The following is a 22155-nucleotide window of genomic DNA, read 5'->3' on the forward strand; positions in this document are numbered from 1 at the left end:
TGTCTTCAACCGGCAAGAAAATAAATAATCTGTCATTAGTTAGTGCTCAATAGAGATTTGGAGTTTATAGGACTTTTCTATGAATGGCATTAAAAGAAATAATCTGACTCGAAAATGTTGCTGCCCCCGAATCAAATAGTTGTTATCCTATTTCTCTTGCTTTTGGGCAACAAAACTTCATCTATCTATTCATTTCATACCTCTGTGGATCTTTTAAATAGTTGTATTATACTCAGGTGACCTTTAGGGCCCTTGGGCCTCTTGTTTAATTTCAAAATGTAGACATGATCTTGTCAATGTGTGAGTGTTTTTTTTTTTCCCCAAAATGATAAATTCTAATTTTATTTTCTTTACCCAGGACACAGAAACAAGATGAATAGAAGCTGAACAGTTGTTACCAGATACAAGAAATCAGGCTGGTATTTATTTCTCTGTTACTTTATATAACTGTGTCACAAACTCACAACACACTGTAGATCATACCTATCTATATAGTTTGGCACATCATCACAAAAATCTACATTGACATACTACACAACCTTGTAACATCTGAACTGATATATATGAAAGAAAGCAGAGTTTATTGTGATTATATTTTTGTATATTGTATACACGTAGTTGATACATTTGACTTGAAATGGTAGACATGATTTTAAATGATAATCTATAAGAATTTAAATCTTCAGTATTTTAACATAAATACATTTTATGTTTTACTCCATCAATATTTTATTTTAAGCAGACTTCATTGTGAATATTTGGACCCTGCTGTTCACAGAGAAATAAATAGAATTCTGCTGCAGTGTAAAGGTTTTTATATTTGTTTTTATTTTATTAATTGTAAGCAGAGTCAAGTTTTTGATCTAAATTAATTATATAAAGTGTATAAAGAAAATTTTTATCTAAACATTTAATTCTGTGTAAAGAGATGTGTAACTGATGTAGATGATTCTAGTACAATATTGTAATTTACAGAGAGATCTCCCTGACTGAGGAAATCAACACGGGATTCTGTTATAAAACCACAGGATAAAGATGAAATAAATGTCTGCTGTCAATGATGTATAGATTAGTGTTACAGAAATCTGTCACAGTGACAGGTGTTAGTGATTGTCATCACATTACCCGTGTATCATCAGACCGGGTCTGGATCAGTGATGATTATAACAATCTCATCTTGACAAACACAGCAGGTGATAAACTACATCACCTGACAGATATAGCTAGTGTATGGGGAGTACACACTGTGAATAATGACGATGATTTAATTTATATAGACAGTCACAGTAACATCAACAAACTGTCTACAGAGAACACAGTAAAGACTCCATTAATAAAGTACACAGCACCATGGAGACCACTGAGTGTCTACAGCTCCCCCTCCACTGGAGACCTGCTGGTCGGGATGTGTTATAGATATACAGCCAAGTTAGTGCGGTATAACTCCACAGGAGAACACATCCAGACCATACAGCACGACAACAACACAGGTCAGGGACTGTATAGATCACCTATCTACATCACAGAGAACCGCAATGGAGATGTTATTGTGTCTGACTTAGGCCGTGATGCTGTAGTGGTGACAGAACGGGGAGGAAGTCATCGCTTCTCCTACACAGGACCTCCATCAGGATCAGGACTATTACCATATGGAATCTGTACTGACGCGCTGTCACACATCCTGGTGTGTGATGATTACACCGAGTCAGTACAGATGTTAGACAGAGAAGGTAACTTTCTGTCACAGATACAGACATCACCACACGGGATAAACAGACCATGGGGCCTGAGTTATGATGATCACACACACCTACTGTGGGTAGGGTCAGCCATCAACAACACAGTCAACATATACAGAGTGGTAGATACACACTCTCTGACTGGTAAGTAACACTGTAGTTTGTTTAATTGTATTGTATAATTATAATATCAATACTAATTAATAACTACATTATGTTAGAGAGGTCATTTAAGAATAACTTTACATGAATGTAATCAAGTGTTTATTTACAAATGTTATAGTTTGATCACAAATGATTCCTCATTGTGTAAACAACAAACATGAGATGTTAAAGATGAAGTTAATAGATAGATTAATAAGAAATAATAGATTAACATCCAGTCTGTAATTAACTGTACGGTGTTGTGTGTAATTAACTGTACGGTGGTGTGTGTAATTAACTGTACGGTGGTGTGTGTAATTAACTGTACGGTGGTGTGCGTAATTAACTGTACGGTGTTGTGTGTAATTAACTGTACGGTGTTGTGTGTAATTAACTGTACGGTGTTGTGTGTAATTAACTGTACGGTGTTGTGTGTAACTCTTCACTCACTGATTCTTATTTCAAACTCTTCAGATGTGTAAATTTTTCTTAGAAATTTCTTATATAAAGTAGATACATAGATTTATACATTTTGTTAGACAAACTAAGTTTGATTTATAGATCCATGTATGATATACTGTCATTGGGGGAATTATCAGCTTGTGAAATGTTGTGCTGTTTTGTTTGAGAAATAAAATTGGTGTCGTATGGTAAATTTTATGAGAATTAGTGAATGGATTAAATTTTAAAATCTTTTCTAATTATTACAATATCCTAACCTTTATAATGTATTCAGTTTAAGTTATTCTACAGTCAGAACAGATGACATTTTGTACTTATGTTGACAGTTAGATATAGACACCATTGATATTGACACAGCTCTGTCTAGGAATGTTGTGTATTTCTGTAGCAGGTGTTCAGTAAATCTACACTGTGTACTGAGTTGACATTTTTGTGTATGAGAAAGTTCTAGATGAAATGTGGAGATAACGAAACAGTATTCAAGCTCAAAGTCCATAATGAAGTTTAAGATTCATGCCAATTTTATGAACAAAAAATTATTTCTTAGACACCAAAGAATGAGCCTGAATGCAACTGCATTGATCAATATTAGTAGCTTGCTAATGGAAGGGAGATAACTCAATTTTGAATTTGAAGGTGAAGAAGAAAATTAAGTTACCCCCCTTTTCATTATAAAGGTGTAAAAATAACTCCTGAAAAAAAAAATAACTTAGCCTTCTGCTTTGTTTCAAATTAGCTGGTCCTTAGCTGAAACTTAGAAATATAATTTTATTATTACTGCCTGTATCAAGTGTAAGTGCATGATATGGTGAAGGAGGAAGTACTGTATATTTATCATTAGAATCATTCTGTCCATTTGTCACCCTATGTATCCCAGTCACATGAATTTAAAAGACTGGAAGCCCTTAGCTGATACTGCACTGAAAGTGTTTCATTTGTACACTGTTACAAGCATTGAAGGTCACTGGCAGATATATGTAGGGTTGATTTCTGTGGTTTAAACACACTCAACTAAGTGTTGAGGCTTGGGGGGGGGGGGGGGGGGGTAATGTATGATATGGCTGTCCTATTTCAAGTTATATCAGTAATTTTTCATAATAGTGATGTAAGAACTTATACTTCTGAACACTTAGACTGCATATAACCTATTTATGAGGAAATTGTTGGATTGCTTTTATTTTTAATTTATACCCACCCTGAAGATTGTGTGTATGTCACTGTTTTGTGTTTTTTTTATCATTTATTGGAGGAAGGGGGGGGGGGAGGGTCTTGTAAAAGTGTTTCATCATGCTCATTCAGTGAATTTTCAATGGAGATATGTTAAAAAATCATTCTTGACACAAAGGTTGCATAGTACACGAGGGGGTGTCATAACTAAACAAAGGTCATGTGAGTATGGTTAAGGTCATCAGTACTTAGCTTATGTACATTTTTAATATATGGTGCATTGACCGTGAATGTTTTATGGAAGAAAGCAATTTAACATTGATTGCTCATGTATGTGATAATTAAAAGCTTTTCATTTGATCTGAGATGTTATGTGACCCAAACTTTTGTTTGCAAGCTTAAGAACATCATTTTGTGGGCATACTCACAGAGCCTGAACTTAATACCACAAATTTTAAAGTAGAAATAATTGTGGAGGATGCATTCAATATATCATTGATAACAGTTATCAATGACATTTAATCCCTAATGATATTTTTATATTGTTATATCTTATATGACAATATTGGAAACAAGAAATCCCCATACATAATCATTTTAGATCAGAAATCAGTGAGGTTTTATCACCACAAAACTTTCTCCCTCTGTATATCTTGGCATATAATCTTATACAAAGTTTTTCTAATGAATGTGAATATCTAGTCTTAGATTTGTTTCTAAAATTGTCTGGACTCAAAACATTTTGGCTACTGCAATATCATGAATATTGGGATTTCAGTTTGGTATAAAAAGGAAGAGTACTAAAAAGTCTTTGCTTTGTGAAGATTAATCAAGATTTATCAATTATTTACAAAATAAAACTTTATTCTTCTAACAGGACTCCCTCTGGAGGACATCAAATGCAAAAAGCACCCCAGAAGTCCCCTGGACCAGTTCTGTACCCCGTGTGGTGTTCCCTTGTGTGTGGAGTGTACCAGCTCTGAGGATCACAGAAGACATGACCTTAGAAATATAGAGGACTTGTTTGACAACATTCGCAGGATAAAAGGTAGGTGTTTGAAACTTCTTTAAAATTTTATAGCCAATGGAATATATTTTAAATATTTGACTATCATTCTGTTTTAATTATCAAATAAAATATTTATTACAGTGACCTTTAATGACCTGAGCCGAACACCAAAGGGATAATTTTCTGATCAAAGTTTGTCTGCCTTGTTGCCTTGTTGCCAGTAGGTTTGTCTGCAACCAAAGTTTTGGAGGAATATAAAAATCACATTGTCAATCTGTCAGTCTAGCTGTCCATATGTTCTGTCTGTGCAATCATGCCCAGACCAAAACTTCATTATGAGAAAACACTGAAAGCTTATATTGGGTCCAATGATTATGTGTGTTGACCTTGACCCAAGGTCACTTTAGCAAGTTCAAGGTCAAAATCACCTCGCTTAAATTCAGGAAGTGATGTATATTTACATTATTTAACTGATGAAGGGCTTTTACTAATAAACTTACAGAATTATACATGTGATGGAATTTTTGTACGGAGGCTCAGAGAGTCTTGCATTCTTTACTATTGCTCATGGAGAAATGATCGCCATCTAGTGGCGGAAATCAATAACTTGATGCCATCGGTTCTCAATCGCAACTTCTCGGGCCTTTCCAACAAGTGGAAAAAACAACCTCAAATGTGTTACGTAGGTGTCCATGACACCCCCTTTTCAGAAGCATTTGAATAAATGTACTACTAGGTAGATTTGTTATCTGTACAGGATGGAGCTGAAAGACATTGAACGTAAGGATATTATCTAAAATATACCACAGAAGGGACAATATACTGTGTGTATTCAATACTTAAATAAATAGGAAGCAACTCCATTTTGTATGAAATTTTAACATCCGGTGATGTATATACATTTGAGGTGTTTTTCCAAAGTTACCAGAAAGACCCGAGAAGATTCAACTGCATCGGCTCTGAAAGAAGAATAAATGACACCTCTACAACATGTACAAAGGAGATTGAAACAAGAATTTTGCTTATAGTTTTTGATAAGATTTTTTGATTATTATGTGCAGGCATTTTTAAACCAAGTGCAATTTTGAATTTTGATTATATCATGTATATGTGGGCATTTTAGATGTACACGAAATGTCGGCTCTTTCTACTCCGATATTTATTTTACCCGATTTTTAATCAAAATAAATATACATATATTTGTAGTACTTTATATGATTAACCAATTCACTTGCACAATATATGAGAAATTTGTACAATTTAAAATATATGTTAATTTGAATGTTAAAACGCTTGGAATTGTTATTCCCCAAATCCTGAAGTACTTTCAGGACACTGATTATTTTGTTTTATACTTTGATTTATTTATGGATGTCATTCATTTGAGATCTGAGATTTTGTTTTTATTTTGTAGATGGATATATATTTCTGATGTCCCTTCTTCTTTCCAATTCCTACAAAATAAGCATGAAAGAAAGAAACTGGATGAACAAATATAATGCTGTTGCCAAAAGTTTTCATTCCAAGAAAATCACAAAGCCATTTGCTCTTACAGATTTAGAAAAATACAAACCAATTCTGAAACTCGATGAATTAGAGATCAGTTTTTCAACTGAGCTCTTCAAAAATATCAGTTTCCTGAAATTTTCAAAGAGTTTTGGGTTAAACTTTACTGATATTTTCTTGACTTGGGCAGAAAAAGAAAACATTGCTGAGTACTGTAGATCCTGGAATTATCCAAGAAGAGAGGATGAAGTTTGTTGTTGGTTACTGCCAGAAAAAACTGAGGAGTTGTTAGAAAGACTTGGGGAAGATATTTTCACACACCCAACAATGAAGGACCAGTCATTCAATGAAGCTGTATTTAGAAAATGTAGGTCTATTTTCAGCTCACCTGAACTAGTTAATCGGATAAAGTTTAACAACAGAAGTGTGTTTGGGTGATTTGAATTATTTGTCCGTGATTTCATCTATAACTAAACTTTTTCAGATCTGTTTTTTTTCTTTTAATCCTTTACATTGATGTGGTAAATTAAACAAAATAAACACTTAGCTCACATGAGCCATTCATGCAGTCGAGCTTTTCATTGAAGAATGGTTAGAGTCCTTTTGTCATCTGTAGACTTTACAAATGGGATCTTCTTTTTTTTAGAATCTTTTTGCTGAAATCAATTAAACTTACATAAAATCAATTTTGGATAATTTGAGAAGGGATACATTTAAGAATTTGCATGTCATTTTTTTTAGCTCACCTGAGCTGAAAGCTCAAGTGAGCTTTTCTGATCACATTTTGTCCGTCTTCCGTCTGTCCGTCTGTCTGTCTGTCCGTCCGTCTATAAACTTTTCACATTTTGGACTTCTTCTCAAGAACCACTGGGCCAATTTCAACCAAACTTGCCACAAAGTATCCTTGGGTGAAGGGGATTCAAGTTTGTTCAAATGAAGGGCCACGCCCTCTTTCAAGGGGAGATAATAAAGAATTAGTGAAAAATCAATAGCATCTTTTAAAAATCTTCTTCTCAAGAACCACAAGGCCAGGAAAGATGAAACTCATGTGGAAGCATCCTCAGGTAGTGTAGATTCAGGTTTGTTCAAATCATGACCCCCGGGGGTAGGGCTGGGCCACAATGGAGGATCAAAGTTTTACATAGAAAAATATAGGAAAAATCTTTAAAAATCTTCTTCTCAAGAACAGCAAAGCAATGATGAGTCATATTAATATGGAAGCATCCTCAGGTAGTGTAGATTCAAGTTTGTTCAAATCATGACCCCGGGGTAGGGCGGGGCCACTATGGAGGATCGAAGTTTTACATTGAAAAATATAGGAAAAATCTTTAAAAATCTTCTTCTCAAGAACAGCAAAGCCATGATGAGTCATATTTATATAGAAGCATCCTCAGGTATTGTAGATTCAAGTTTGTTCAAATCATGACCCCGGGGTAGGGCGGGCCATTATGGAGGATCGAAGTTTTACATAGAAAAATATAGGAAAAATCTTTAAAAATCTTCTTCTCAAGAACAGCAAAGCCATGATGAGTCATATTTATATAGAAGCATCCTCAGGTATTGTAGATTCAAGTTTGTTCAAATCATGACCCCCGGGGGTAGGGCGGGGCCACAATGGAGGATCAAAGTTTTACATAGAAATATATAGGAAAAATCTTTAAGAATCTTCCTCTCAAGAACAGCAAAGCCATGATAAATCATATTTATATAGAAGCATCCTCAGGTATTGTAGATTCAAGTTTGTTCAAATCATGACCCCTGGGAGTAGGGCGGGGCCACAATGAAGGATCAAAGTTTTACATAGAAATATATAGGAAAAGTCTTTAAAAATCTTATTCTCAGGAACAGCAAAGCCCTGATTGGTCATATTTATATGGAAGCATCCTCAGGTAGTGTACATTCAAATTTATTCAAATCATGACCCCCGGGGGTAGGGCAGGGCCACAATGGAGGAACAAAGTTTTACATAGAAATATATAGGAAAATATCTTCTTCTGTAGAACTGTACCCCAGGGATAGGGTCCGGCCACAATGGGGGATCGAAAATTTTATATAGGAACATATAGGAAAATATCTTCTTCTCAAGAACTGAAATCATGTTAGTCATTTTGATATGGAAGCATCCTCAGGTAGTGTAAATTCAATTTTGTTCAAATGATGAACCCCGGGGGTAGGATGGGGCCCAATGGGGGATCCAGAGTTTTACATAAGAAAAATATTTCTTCTCAAGAAAAGAACCCCCCTCCCCCATTAATCTTTTCAATACTGAACTGATTTGTGCTTTTGCCTAGCCAATGTGCTCAGGTGAGCGATGTGGCCCATGGGCCTCTTGTTCAAAGATAGATTATATGCTACTATTGAACCACGGTTTTATTCTTGGTCAGAATGTAACACCAGAGAGTAATTCAAAGTTTTAAAATGTAATGTCTGGCAAAGCCAGAATCAAAGTTACAAGTGGGGGTTTAATATGTAATCTACATGGTATTTTTGTCACAATTACAGCTTAGTCAAATAAGTACCCAATTAAAATTGTGCTATATCGATCAAATTCAATATGATTATTATTTTACTTGTATTGGCTAAAAATCATTGCTTGACAAACAGACCTATTTTTTAAAATGTATAATGTTTCATAACGGTAAAGGTATTCTAATTTAATTAACTAAGAAAAATTGCCCATCTGCCTTTCCTCCTTTTAATTGACATACTCATTAGGGATAAATACGTCACTGAAAATTCTACATATGATATTGTTTACAGAATTTAAAATCTCGAGAATAGGAAAGCTATTTTTATGATTGTTTTTCATCATGCATTTGACTGCTTTGCAGCTTTGTAATATTAGAGTTTTGTCATTATAGTTGGAATACCAATGCAGATTATCTTAAGGGGAGACAAATCAGTGAAGAATTTCATTGAGAATTTAGAGAAAGGGAAGACAACCATGTACCACGCCACTGGAATGATAATAGGATGTGCAGGTAGTGGTAAAACCACATTGTTAGAGAGACTGAAGGGTATTGACCTGGAAGAAATAAAGAAAAGTATCGGTTCAACCAGGGGAGTCGATATCCACACGGACATTTTTGATGTGACAGATAGCATCCAAGGTATTCTTTATTGGTTGTGTTCATTGATTGTGTTAATTGCTACTGTATGATGGACTTCAATTAAAACAAAGCAAATCATTTCATAAGAGTCACGATAAGGCACACAGAACTTCAAATTAAGGAATTGTTTAAAAAATCACCTAAATTTTATTTCAACAAAGAGGTCGTTTTTAGCTCTACTGAGTCTATGCTCAGAGAGCTAATGCTATGGCCATTTGAGCGGTGTGTGGTCTGCGTAAACTTTTTAGAATATAGGCCATATCTCAAGAACCCCTTGGCCAATTTATGTCAAATTTGCATCAGAGTATCCTTGACCAAAGGGCTCATGTTTATATTAAAGCAAGGGATTTAACCCTTTAACTAGGGAAGATAATTAGGGAAATAGAAACAAAAGTACTGGTTGCTAAAAATCTTCTTCTCACGAACCACTGGGCAGATTATCACCAAAATCACACAACAGGATAAAGATATTGTAAACCTATGGGGCATAGAATGGACATTTTATCTGAACATTTTAAACTTGGACTATATTCATAACATAATTATTTTAGTTATTTATAGTGACAGTAAAATAAAATAAAAATTTGTTAAACGGGGATATACATTGTTTGTGTACCACATGCAGTGATTTTATAATTGGAAAAGAGACTTTAACATCATGAAGTATAATTATATTGTTAGAACAAATTAATGTTTTTATTGGTACACTGAACTATAATTTTGTAAACTCATTTGTAATGGAATTGATCAGAATAGACCAATCAAGCCCATTGATACTAAGTAATAAACTTTGAAAGGAAATGTAAAGTACTATTAAGATTCTTGATTAAGAGTAATAAAATTGGGAAGTTTGAAACAGATAAGTAAAAGAGCCTAGGGCTAGAACTCCTGTGGTGCAGAGATGGGGACTGAGTCCATAAATATTATTAATGAAGGTATACCTGGATTGGAGGGTGATGTCATGTTGGGGTTCATAGGTCAACGGACAGACCGACGGACAAAGTGTAGGTGGCATAGCAATGGTAAGTCAGCCAATGAAAAGTACTTTTATATCCGGGACCATGAATACCCTCTGAGCACAAAATACCCTGTTTTGCCGGAAAACGGCACTCAATTCTATTCTACTCTATTCTTTGACTCTATCCTTCTTTCTTTTGACCATTCATTAGGCATCTATTGACTCTTCTGATTACAAATTGAACTCTAATGTTTCTTGGACATCACCTTAATTATTACTCTCGGAGTTTTAGTTCTACGCTCACAACGGATGATCAAAGTTTAACATAGGAATGCATAGGAAAATTCTTTAAAACTCTTTTTCTTAAGAACAGCAAAGCCATGATTGGTCGTATTTTAATGGAAGCACCCTCACCCTTGTTTACTGTAAGGACTAGGATCATCAAATCTTGTCAGTTGATGCATTTAAGGACCTCATATCATGTTAACTCAAAAGTAGGTCATGGTGACCTACTTTTCAAATTTTGCGGCCATTCTTTTTCAAAATCATTTAGAGGCCTATTTTGAACAATATAAGGCCTATGATCATGAAACTTTGTCAGTTGTTGCATCTTGGGTCCTTATAGTAGGTCAACTAAAGGTAGGTCACCTTGACCTATTTTTTGAATTTTATGGCTAATCTTTTTCAAAACATTTATAGTCATTAATTCGAATACTGAGAGGTTTAGAATCATTAAATCTTGTAAGATGATGCATCCTGGGGCAATAAAACATATTTATTTGAAAGTAGGTCACAGTGACCTACTTTTTGAACTTTGCAGGCATTCGATTTCAAAGCGTTTTAGAGGCATATTTTGGACATTTTAATTTTTATATTTCCGGTACTAATTGGCCTAGAATCATCAATCTTTGTCAGTTGATGCACCTTAGGTCCTTGGAGTAAGTTGAATGAAACGTAGGTCACCCTGACGTACTTTTTAAATTTTATTGCTTTATTTAAATATTTTTAGGTACTAATTGGCTTAGAATCACCAAACTTTGTCAGTTGATGCATCTTGGGTCCGCAGAGTAAGTTGACTGAAAAGTATATCACTGTGACCTACTTTTTGCAATTTTATGGCCTTATTTAAGAATATCAGGTACTTCTTGGCTTAGAATCATCAAACTTCAGTTGATGCATCTTTGGTCCTCGGAGTATGTCGACTTAAATGTGGCTAACTCTGACCTACTTTTGGAACTGTATGGCTATATTTAAATATTTTTGGGTTCTAATTTGCTTAGAGTCATCAAACTTTGTTGGTTGATGCATCTTGGGTGCTTGGAGTACTGTGACTGAAAAGTAGGTCACTGTGACGGTGTGACCTGATTAAATATATTTTCGGGTACTAATTGGCTTAGAATCATCAAAGTTTGTCAGTTGATGCAACTTGAGTCCTCAAAGTACGTCAACTGAAAAGTAGGTTGCCTTGATCTACGTTTGGAATTTTAAGATGATGTTTTATTATTTTAGATACTAATTGGCTTAGAATCATCAAACTTTGTCAGTTGATGCATCTTTGGGCCTCGGAGTGTGTTAACTGCAAAGATAGTCACCATGAACTACTTTTGAAATTTTATGGCTATATTTAAATATTTAAGATACTTTTTGGCTTAGAATCATCAAACTTTGTCAGTTGAGGCATTTTTGGGTCTCGGAGTATGTTTACCAAAAATTACGTCATGGTGACCTACTTTTGGAATCTCATGGCTCTATCTGCATATTTAAGATAATAAGGGGCTTCAAATCAAACTTTGACAACTGACGCATCTTGGGTTCTCAGTGTGTTTTAACTAAAATTTAGGTCATGATGACCTACCTTTGGAATTTCAATGCTCTATCTTAATATACAGGATATTTGGAGGCTTCAAATAGAAGTGATAGGTTGTACAGTTATACAGAAGAGTGATTCAAAGCCCTTGGGATTCTTGTTTGTTGTATATTTTGCGTTATCATAAACACTTTTCCGTATCTAAGTTTAATTGATTAATTAATAGACTAGGATATATACTTTACAAAGGATGTTGAATAGTTTCTCTACTGTACAATATAATTCCTGTGACAAGAGGCAAAAATATTAATAAAAAAGTCTATCTTTGTTCAAATTGAGAAGAGTTTTTGTAACCCTCCCCAGCTTGACCTTTTATAAAACATAGGTTATATAGTGATGTGGATGTCTATCTTTACATCCTACGTCAGTTTGTTACGCTTTGAGGTACCCGTTTCTTATCTGCAACTCCTCTAATACCACTGAATAAAATGTAAGGAGACTCACAGAATGTTTGTTGCATTATTATAGTATAATTGTGACCTGTTTTATTTTTTATCTCTCCTGAGCCAAAGGCTCAAGTGTGCTTTTCTGATAACATTTTGTCTGGTGTTCGTCTGTCCGTCTAGCTGTCTATCTGTCCATGTGTCTGTAAACTTTTTACTTTTTCACTTTCTTCTCAAGAACCACTGGGCCAATTTCAATCAAACTTGCCACAAAGTATCATTGGGTGAAGGGAATTCAACTTTGTTTAAATGAAGAGCCACACTCTCTTCCAAAGGGAGATTATTAAAAATTAGTAAAAAATTAATGACATCATTTAAAAATCTTCTTCTCAAGAACCACCGGGCTAGGAAGGATGAAACTCATGTGGAATCATCCTCAGGTAGTGTAGACTTAATTTTTTTTTTTTCAAATCATGACCCCCGGGGATAGGATGGGGCCACAATGGACGATTAAAGATTTTACATGGGAATATTAGGGAAAATCTTCTCAAGAAATATAATGTCATGATTGGTCATATTTATATGAAAACATCCTCAGACAGTGTAGATTCAAGTTTGTTCCAATCATGACCCCTAGGGGTAGGGTTGGGCGACAATGGACGAGCAAAGTTTTACATAGCATTATATAGGAAAAATATTAAAACTTCTTCTCAAGAACAGCAAAGCCATGATTGGACGTATTTATATGGAAGCATCCTCAGGTAGTGTAGATTCAAGTTTGTTCTAATCGTGAGCCTTGGGTGTTGGATGGGGCCACAATCGAAAAGTAGAGTTTTACATGAGTGTATATAAGAAAAATCTTCTTTTCAAGAATAGCAAAGCTGTGATTGCTTATTATCTATTCAGAAGTATCCTCAGGTAGTGTAGATTAAAGTTTGTTCAAATCATGGCCCCCAAGGATACGGTTGGGCCACAATGGATGAGCAAAGTTATGCATAGGGATACACTGGGAATTTTAAAAAAATCTTGCTCAAAACAGCTAAACTTTGGTTGGTCTCATTTATATGGAAGCATCCTCAAGTAGTGTAGGTTCAAGTTTATCAAATCATGACCCCTGGGTGTTGGGTGGGGCCACATGAAAGGTTCAAACGGATAAAAAAAAAAGCCACAGTAAGTCAAAGAAATACGTAAGCATCCTTAGTAAGTATAGATTCAACTCAAGTTTTGTTCAAATAATGCCCTGTGGGGATCATTTTGTGAGCTCGGTGCTCACAGTACCTCTAGTTTATATTTTTTAATTGCAGATTTATTTAAAGTAGCGTAAAAGTCTATTTGCATAAAACACAGGGACAAAAAAGTGAGAAGATGTTAAACAAATTGCATTAATTTTCATTTGCAGCTAATTCTTCAAGCCAACAACAACGCTTTAAACTTAGACTTGATAAAAACAACCTAAAACAGAGTGTCCCTGAATATCATTCAGAGAATGCAGCTGGTGATGGGGAAACGCAGGAAAAGATGGAACCAGTTGATGATGAGAGCAATACAATTGAAGCATCAGACAGTGGACAGATACCACATGATGATACCGACATTAAAACTACCTCTTCCTTTGAACCACAAGGGACCACATCACCAGAAAATTTAGTAGAAGTTATGAAGGAAAGCAAAGATATTCCACATAGTTCAGAAATTTCTGGAAATTTGCAGATAGAGGCAAAAAACATTTCAGAAGATCCAGATAAAAAAATTACCATGTCTGACTTTGCGGGACAGTGCGCCTATTATGCCTCACACCAGATTTTTCTGAGTCCACGGGCATTCTTTATTCTGGTGCTCAATATGGAGAAGAAGTTTGATGATAAGGTTGGAGAAGAAGTGTGTTGTCAGGAAGGCTCTGTTTATGGGGGATGGACACACAGAGGTAATATTTTTATTATTATGGCAAAAAAAAAATAGTTTTTCAAGCACCACCACATCAGGTCAAAAACTATCGCATTGATAAACTATTAATTAACTCTTGTATCCTAAATAAGAATTACTTTTCTATTTGTTTGTCCTTCTGTTCAGCTCTATGAAGGCAATAAGTTTGTTTATGAGAAAAGAAATGAGAGAATCATATATGATGCTTATATTGCATAATAATATCCCATTTTGAAAAGAGACATTAAGGCATGGCATTCATGTCAATCCGTCCGTCTGTCTGTCTCTTAGCTCTTTAACTCACCAGAGCTGAAAGCTCATGTGAGCTTTTCTGATCACTTGTCCATCTGTCTAGCTGTCTATCCGTCGGTCTGTAAACTTTTCACAGTTTCAACTTTTTTTCAAGAACCGCTTGGCCAATTTTAACCAAAGTTGGCACAAAGCATCCTTTGGTAAAGGGGATACTAAATGTTCAAACAAAGGGCCTGGGCTGGGATTCATAAAACTTCTAAGATTATTCTTAAAAGTTGCACTTAAGTACTAAAAAAAATCTTAGCTAAGAAAAAATCTTAAGTATCAATTCATAAAAGTTCTAAGTACAATTCTTAGCTAAGTTTGAATTCTAAGAAAATTAGAACACTTAAGTTCAATCACCCTAGCAACGCATAGAAATTCCCGAACAAAAAAGAGCGCTCTTATGTGATGGAGGTATTTGTTGTCAAATACAGTTTATAAATAGATCTAGATACAGACGAGAGATGGCGTCCGATGAAAAACGAGAAAAAAGAGGAAAGCAAACTGGACACAGGATGAATGTTTGATTCTAGCCACCTTAGTAAATGAAAAGAAGCACATTCTGCGTTCCAAATTAGGGCCTAACCTTACATCTAAAATGAAAAAAGACACTTGGGAGAGGGTGACGGAGCAACTCAACGTGTCGTCAAGCACGCCGAGGACCGTCGAAGAAGTGGAAAAAAAATGGCAGAATATCTTGTCAACAGCCAAATCTGAGATTTCCTCTTACAGAAAGGAGGCAACTGCCACAGGTAACACTAATTCAAGTTATATATGATTCGACCTAATTGACGAACTTTGCAGATGTGAAGCGCAATAACATGAATAGATAGTGGTGTAGATTACGTATGTAAAGTGCCTTGTATCATGGCTGTGGTGTTTTTCCTTTGAAGTAAAGTGTACAATGGAGATACACCTATGGGCGGAGCCAGCAAAACTGTGCCGTGTAAATAAATTATTGAACACCAAGGCGATTTCAACATTTTAAATTAGGCCTACATGTATTTTGAAGAAATACAGAATAAAATAGGCTTTGATATATACAAAGACAAAATTTCTGAAAATGAAATAAAGGTCTTTCACATTATAAATTACAGTGCACATGTATCCCAAAATACGAAATGTTTTTACAGCGTTTTTGCTCATGCCACAGCTCTCGAATATGTCAAATGATCAATGGGTATCTTTTTTTTCCTTGACTTTCAATTAACACCTGAATTTCCCTTCATCAACTTTGAATTTTTCATCCTTGAAATCCGAAGGTTTTCTTATGAATTTCATTAACAATCCGTTTTTATATTAAGTTGGAGAGCTGCAATCCGACGTTCTTTCTCATGAACACGCACATAAAATGTGCAAATTAAAAAAAATACTGGCGGGAAGGAGAGAATATCCATGCGGTCACCTGACAAAAACTAGATTTTTTTTATCGGTGTAATTAAAAATCATGCTTGAAAATTTGGGACAGAACAGTTATTGACGTTTTGATTGGCCATGATACAAGTAAGTTACTGAATATTTATTATGGTGTATCCTGATTTATTTGGATGAAGGGGCGGAGACTCGTGCTTCGCACTCGTCACCGCCCTTCGTCCAAATAAATCAGGATACACCATAATAAATATACAATAACTATTACTTGGCATTTGGATCAATTGGTATAAATTTATATTTTTTGTAGATGTACATGCATGGCAATGTGTTATTTGCATGATTAGCTTATCAATTTCTGTATTACCACAGGCGGGGGACCTCCCTCAAAACCTCTCAGTGCTGTAGCAGAGACAGTACAAATGGTAATTGGGGAAACAAATTCTATAATAAGTGGGATAGATGGAGGCATTGACTCTTCAGAGGTTCTACATCTTTTTACAGATGAAAATGTTTGGTAAATAAAAGTAATGTTCTTCCATTACCATATACTATACATTGTATAATCAATTTTAGTTTCTCAATTCGATCAGTATGCATGCAGGTATGAGAAATAAAAAACTTTAAAAGGGTCTAGAAGAAAAGTGTTTGATTCTGCTTTCAGGCTAAAAACAAATATATGGTAATGAAGAGTAGGAAATCAATTAAGAAATATTTCCAGGACTTCTTTACAAAAACAAAACTTCTAAGTAGCACTGATGACAAAAGAAATAGTTCTTTAAAACCTTTCTTAAATTCAGATCTTCACTGAAAAAAGCAGTAAAAAACATTAGGGTCAGCGTTATAAATTAGGGTTGTTTGGGAAAGCAGAAAGAAAGATATTTTTCTTCTAGGAAATAAATTGTGAATTGAATATAAGGTAAAAAAATTTTTTAGGAGAATAAGGAATAAAATGTTTTGGAAGTCATAAACATTATCTTCAATGAACATAAGACTTTCCTTAAAAAAAGATAAACAATGTGAATAATTATAAAAGTTGATGGTCTTTTAATTGTTTCAGTTCCATTCAGTTTTTACAAGAAGCAAGTTCCAACAATCATCAGCATGTATCATCAGCATCAACTAGCATTCTGCCACTATCCCCTGGTTTGTTATCACCAACTCCTACATCGACTTCGCCATTGCCTGTGGTGACACAAAAGTCACCTTTGTTGCCCCGCACAATAGCACCAGTAATGTCAAGAAAGCCATCTCAAAGCAAGCAAGATTTGATTGAGGAGTTGACTGTAAAGAAGCTAAAATTAGAGATAGAATATTTCAATTTGAAAGTAAAGGCCCTCCAACGTAAATTGGAAGAGTGAGGATTGAAAATTTTGAAGTGACCTTTTACAATAAAGGAGGAATACCGAACCAAAATGTTATATAATGAATCTTTAAAGACACTATCTCTCTTTTTAATTCAGCTTTATTTCAATCTGGATTGGTTCAAATTTTAAAAATATCTTATATGTAATCAAACCATTTTAGCTCACCTGAGCTGAAAGCTCAAGTGAACTTTTCTGATCACCTGTTGTCCGTCGTCTGTCCGTCCGTCCATCTGTAAACTTTTCACATTTTCAACTTCTTCTCAAGAACCACTGGGCCAATTTTAACCAAACTTGGTACAAAGTATACTTACCTGAAAGGGAGCTTAAATTGTTAAAATAAAGGGCCAAGTCCAAGTGTGGTATTCCTTCTTAAGGATGGATTATAATTGCAGTATATAAAGAAATCTATACATACTTTTTATCTCACTTGAGCTGAAGGCTAGAGTGTTTCTGATCGAAGAGTGTCCGGCATCTGTCCGTCATTTGTAAACTTTTCACATTTTCGACTCCTTCTCAAGAACAACAAGGCCAATTCCAACCAAACTTGCAACAAAGCATACATGGGTGAAAGGGATTCAAGTTTGTTTAAGTGATGTTGCACACCCTCTTTCAAGTTGAGATAGTTAAGAATTTGTGAAAAATTAAAGGCATCTTTTTGAATTTTCTTCTCAAGAACCATTGGGCCATAAAAGAATAAGAAGAAAAAAGACTTCATTAAAGGTTCATTTCATAGTGTAGATTCAAGTTTGTTCAAATCATGCCTCATCCCTAGCCCCCTTTTTTTGAAAAAGGGGGGGGGGGGGGGGGGGGGGTTGGACTACTATATATTTGATCTATTCAATAACCGATTTCTGCTTTTCTCTAGCCAAAGTCCACAGGTGAGGGATGTGGCCCATGGGCCTCTTGTTAAATACTGTGCATATTATTGTTGTACCTATCAGATTTTAAATGATATTTATTAAGATATAAAATTTTATATTTGACCTCAAATAAGTCAAGATAATGGCTCCTCACATGTTAAGTGTGTTCATGAATATAAAATATTAATTGTTGACAGTTTACTTTGTTCATTTGTGATGTCAAAAGTGATTTTCAGCAAACTGCTGTCTGTACAATGTGCCATTAATGTTGTTGCCTCGAGCAGCACCATCATTTCCTGCTTGCATGTGATCCTGAGCATAATCATCACTATCGTCTTCATCATTGCTGTCATCATCATCATCAGCAGCAGGAATTGGAATTTGTCGATCTTTACAAATATTATGGAGGACCGCGCATGCTATCACAACCTGACATGCCTTCTGAGGCGACAATCGTATCTCTCCATGCAGAACATGAAAGCGGCGTTTGAACTGGCCTATCCCCCTTTCAACAATGCTCCTAGTCCTTTTATGTGCACTATAAATAAATAAAGCTATTTAACTCACAAGGAGATTTGATATATGTTGCCATATATACTGTACATGTATTATGTGTATTTTTTTATTACCGATGTTTTAAGTACTGTTTCATCTCTGTTTTAAGTCATGTTAAATGATTACAACGAAGAAACTGACACAGAATGGTGGACTACCAAATTTTTTTCTTTGAATGCTACAGCAAATTTTTATTTGGTCACACATGTAATTTGGAACCATTAATTATAGCTTCGTTTATACAATTACTTTATATTGCTGTGTATAGTAATGTAGTCTATGGCTCAATCATAGCATCCCTATACTATTAAATTCATAAATATTATTGTGCCTTTTGGTGAAAAAAAAACCTCTAGTGTCTCAGGCCAAAAATTTCCAAATTAAATGTGGGAGACAGAAATTTTTTTTTTAACAAGAGCTTTCTCCTTTTTTTGTGTTAAAAGTTATGATATTATACATTTTTATACTCCACCTACTCATAAAACTCGAATAAAAGTATAACAAGAATGGGAATGTATAGGTGACCGTGACAAGGGAAATAACTTTTTTCTTTTAAAATAAAAATGGCATATTGAGTTATTCCCCTTTCAATGATCAGTGCCAATGCTGTGGGGCCCGAGAAACTAAAGATTTGTTTTTGTTAACCCTATCTTGGCTTATTCATATATTCAATGTATTATACATACTTGTTGTAATTTGTCTGTGGCCCAGGCTGAGGAATCCTAAATGGTGTTAGTAGCCATCTACGAGATGGGTAGCCACTGTCACCCAACAAATGTGTGTGAACAGGAATGTTGCCATTTTCGAACAGGACTCGAAGCCCACTTTCATTTAATATGCGTGCATCATGGGTCGAACCAGGCCATTTTGCAACAATGTCAATCAGTTTGTATTGGGTATCAAAGACAACTTGCACATTCAAACTATGGTAATGATGTCTATTGACAAACTCATTCTCATTGTTTCTTGGAGCAATTATTTGAACATGGGTGCCATCTATGGCACCAACAATCCCAGGGAACCCTGCTATCTGAAAAAAATGTTCCTGATTTCGTCGAATTGCATCGGGTGATGTTGGAAATTTAATAAATCTACGCACCATTCGGTCTGATGACAAACTTCTTATGGTGCAAGACATGGCTCTCGATACAGAAGATTGAGAAACTCCCATATCATCCCCATTACAAAGCTGCATCTTGCCAGTTGCTAGGAATCTTAGGGTTAATAAAACCTTTTCTGTAGATGTGAGTGCATGATTCCTAATGGATGCAGATCTAATTTCATTTCCTATTAACCCTTCAACAAAGTTTATTCCAGCAGAATCAAGTCTGAACCTTTTAACCAACTCCATATCTGAATATTCATTGAAATAATCTCTTCTTTCCCTGAAATTTCTTCTTTGAGCCGCCATTTTGTTTAGAATTAAGAGAGAACTTAAGAAATACTTATATACTTAAGACACCTCTTTACTTCCCTTAACTTTAAGTGAATACTTAAGCACTAAGTTAGTTTATGAATCACGCTTAAGTATTTCTAACAAATTTAAGTAATACTTAGAGTACTTAAGTAAAAAATCTATAACTTAAGTATTTTCTTACACTTAAGAATAATCTTAGAAGTTTTATGAATCCCAGCCCAGGTCCTCTTTAAAGGGGAGATAAACAAGAACAGACAAAAATAGGATGGAGTTGTAAAAAATCTGAAGAACCACTGGGCCAGGAAAGCTGAAAGTTATGTGGAAGCTTTCTTTGGTAATGTACATCTAGATTCTAAATTATAAAATCCATGACCACTGGGGGAAGGGTGGGGCCACAATAGGGAATCAAAGTTTTACATTGAAATATATTCGAAAAAGTCATTAAAAAATTCTTCACAAGAACCATTTGACCAAAAAACTGAAACTTATGTGGAAACTTCCTGAGATAGTGTCGATTCTAAATTGTCAAAGTCATGGCCCCCGGGGGTGGCTGCAGGGGCCATAATATATAGGGAATAAAGGTTTTTCATTGAAATATACAGGCGAAGTCTTTAAAACTATTCTTTCCATGAACAGCAAAACCTTGATGAATCATATTTCTGAGGAAGAATCATTTAGTAGTGTAGATTCATTTTTGTTTATATCAATTAAAGCCCCTGTGAGTTGGATGGGGCAACAAAAGGCAATCAAATTTACAGGATGGACAAACGAAGGTAATATTGTATGACATGTATGGCCAAAAAAAAATAATCAATAGTTTCAAAAATTGCCACATTAATCAACTTGATTGACATATTGAGAAGGAAAACTATATATTGTTAACTAAAACATTCTTGTGACGTCATCTTTTGTTTAATATTGTCCAGAAAATTTCTTATTTTCCTGAGCCCTGTCCAACATGCTACCCAAAGGTGTCCAATAAGATTAGACTTATTGGACGGCTACAGGTAACAATGAAATGAAAACAAAATGTGATATAGATAAATAAACAGCACTGACAAAGCTGTGATAAATCAATTTAATATGAGCAGTGTAAGAAATTAGCAATGTAAATATCCTATCAATGTAAATATCCTATTGAATCCAAGGTAAAATGAATGTCTTGCAGGAAATGTTGTAGAAGAATCTGTGTCATCCATTTTAAATTCCGTTGAAAAAAAACGTTTTTATTCATTTCATATAAATTGATACATGGAACATTCAAAGAGTATTGAGGACAAAAATGACGAATGCGGTTTCTTAACAGACATCCTTGGGTCTTTTTTGCTTAGTAGAACATCTATTTTTCTGCTTTTAACTATTCTGTTCCTGAAAATTCAATTGATTCTGTATGTAAGGCTGTGTTTTGTTAGATAATCTGTGGCTATTTTTTTGCTGGCCATCCAGTCCTGCATTGTTTGAGCTAGTGTCTCCTGTTGCTTTTGAGTGGCTGGAGTAAACTCCTACAAAACCTTACAACAGATTAGAATATCAGAACTAATAATAGTAGAAGCAATTAAACTGAAAAAAAATAGTTTGAATTAAATCATTTGAATCCTGTTGTTTTGAGAAACTGTTTCTTGCAAATTCCAAAATACAGGTAACTCTTGATGGCTCGAACTTCGATCTCTCGAAGTTCTTGATTGCTCGAAGTGAGTCTCCAGTCCCGAATTTTTCACCTATATAACTAAGCAAATTTACTCTTGATTTCTCGAACTCTTGATCTCTCGAAACCCTTGATCCCTCAAAGTCAAAATGCAGTCCTGCAACGCATATTCTATTAGAATTTACCCTCGATACCTCGAAGTGGCCTATGTGTATACAAGGTTATATAATTAGCACCTTTACCTGGACATTTAAATGGGCCCAGGCAGAAGATGCGGGTCTAGAGGAACAGGATGTTTATTCAGGTGACACTTATGCTGCAAGGTGATAATTGATTTATAATTAATCATATTTTGCCTATATACTATTAATATAATTA

At 34.9% G+C, this 22155-nt stretch overlaps 2 protein-coding genes across 2 annotated transcripts in view; both read left to right on the forward strand.

The window, feature by feature from the left end:
- The first annotated feature begins 1016 nt into the window (after positions 1-1016).
- The window catches only part of LOC133202270 (uncharacterized), a 42138-nt gene continuing 20999 nt past the window's right edge, over positions 1017-22155 (forward strand). Inside the window, exons 1-5 of the mRNA XM_061338064.1 lie at positions 1017-1883; positions 4390-4560; positions 5936-6394; positions 8889-9137; positions 13745-14269. Coding sequence (XP_061194048.1) covers positions 1058-1883; positions 4390-4560; positions 5936-6394; positions 8889-9137; positions 13745-14269 — 2230 coding nt within the window. The 5' untranslated portion in view covers positions 1017-1057. The remainder of the gene's footprint in view (positions 1884-4389; positions 4561-5935; positions 6395-8888; positions 9138-13744; positions 14270-22155) is intronic.
- Positions 15026-17365, forward strand: LOC133202272 (uncharacterized). The gene is made up of 3 exons (XM_061338065.1): positions 15026-15314; positions 16306-16450; positions 16994-17365. Exons 1-3 carry the CDS (start codon positions 15161-15163, stop codon positions 17292-17294), a joined length of 600 nt encoding a protein of 199 aa, XP_061194049.1. The 5' UTR covers positions 15026-15160; the 3' UTR covers positions 17295-17365.

Source organism: Saccostrea echinata, unplaced genomic scaffold (genome assembly GCF_033153115.1).
Source record: "Saccostrea echinata isolate AGI-Se365-2 ecotype Australia unplaced genomic scaffold, CSIRO_AGI_Sech_v1 ptg000046l, whole genome shotgun sequence".
Taxonomy (NCBI): Eukaryota; Metazoa; Mollusca; class Bivalvia; order Ostreida; family Ostreidae; genus Saccostrea; species Saccostrea echinata.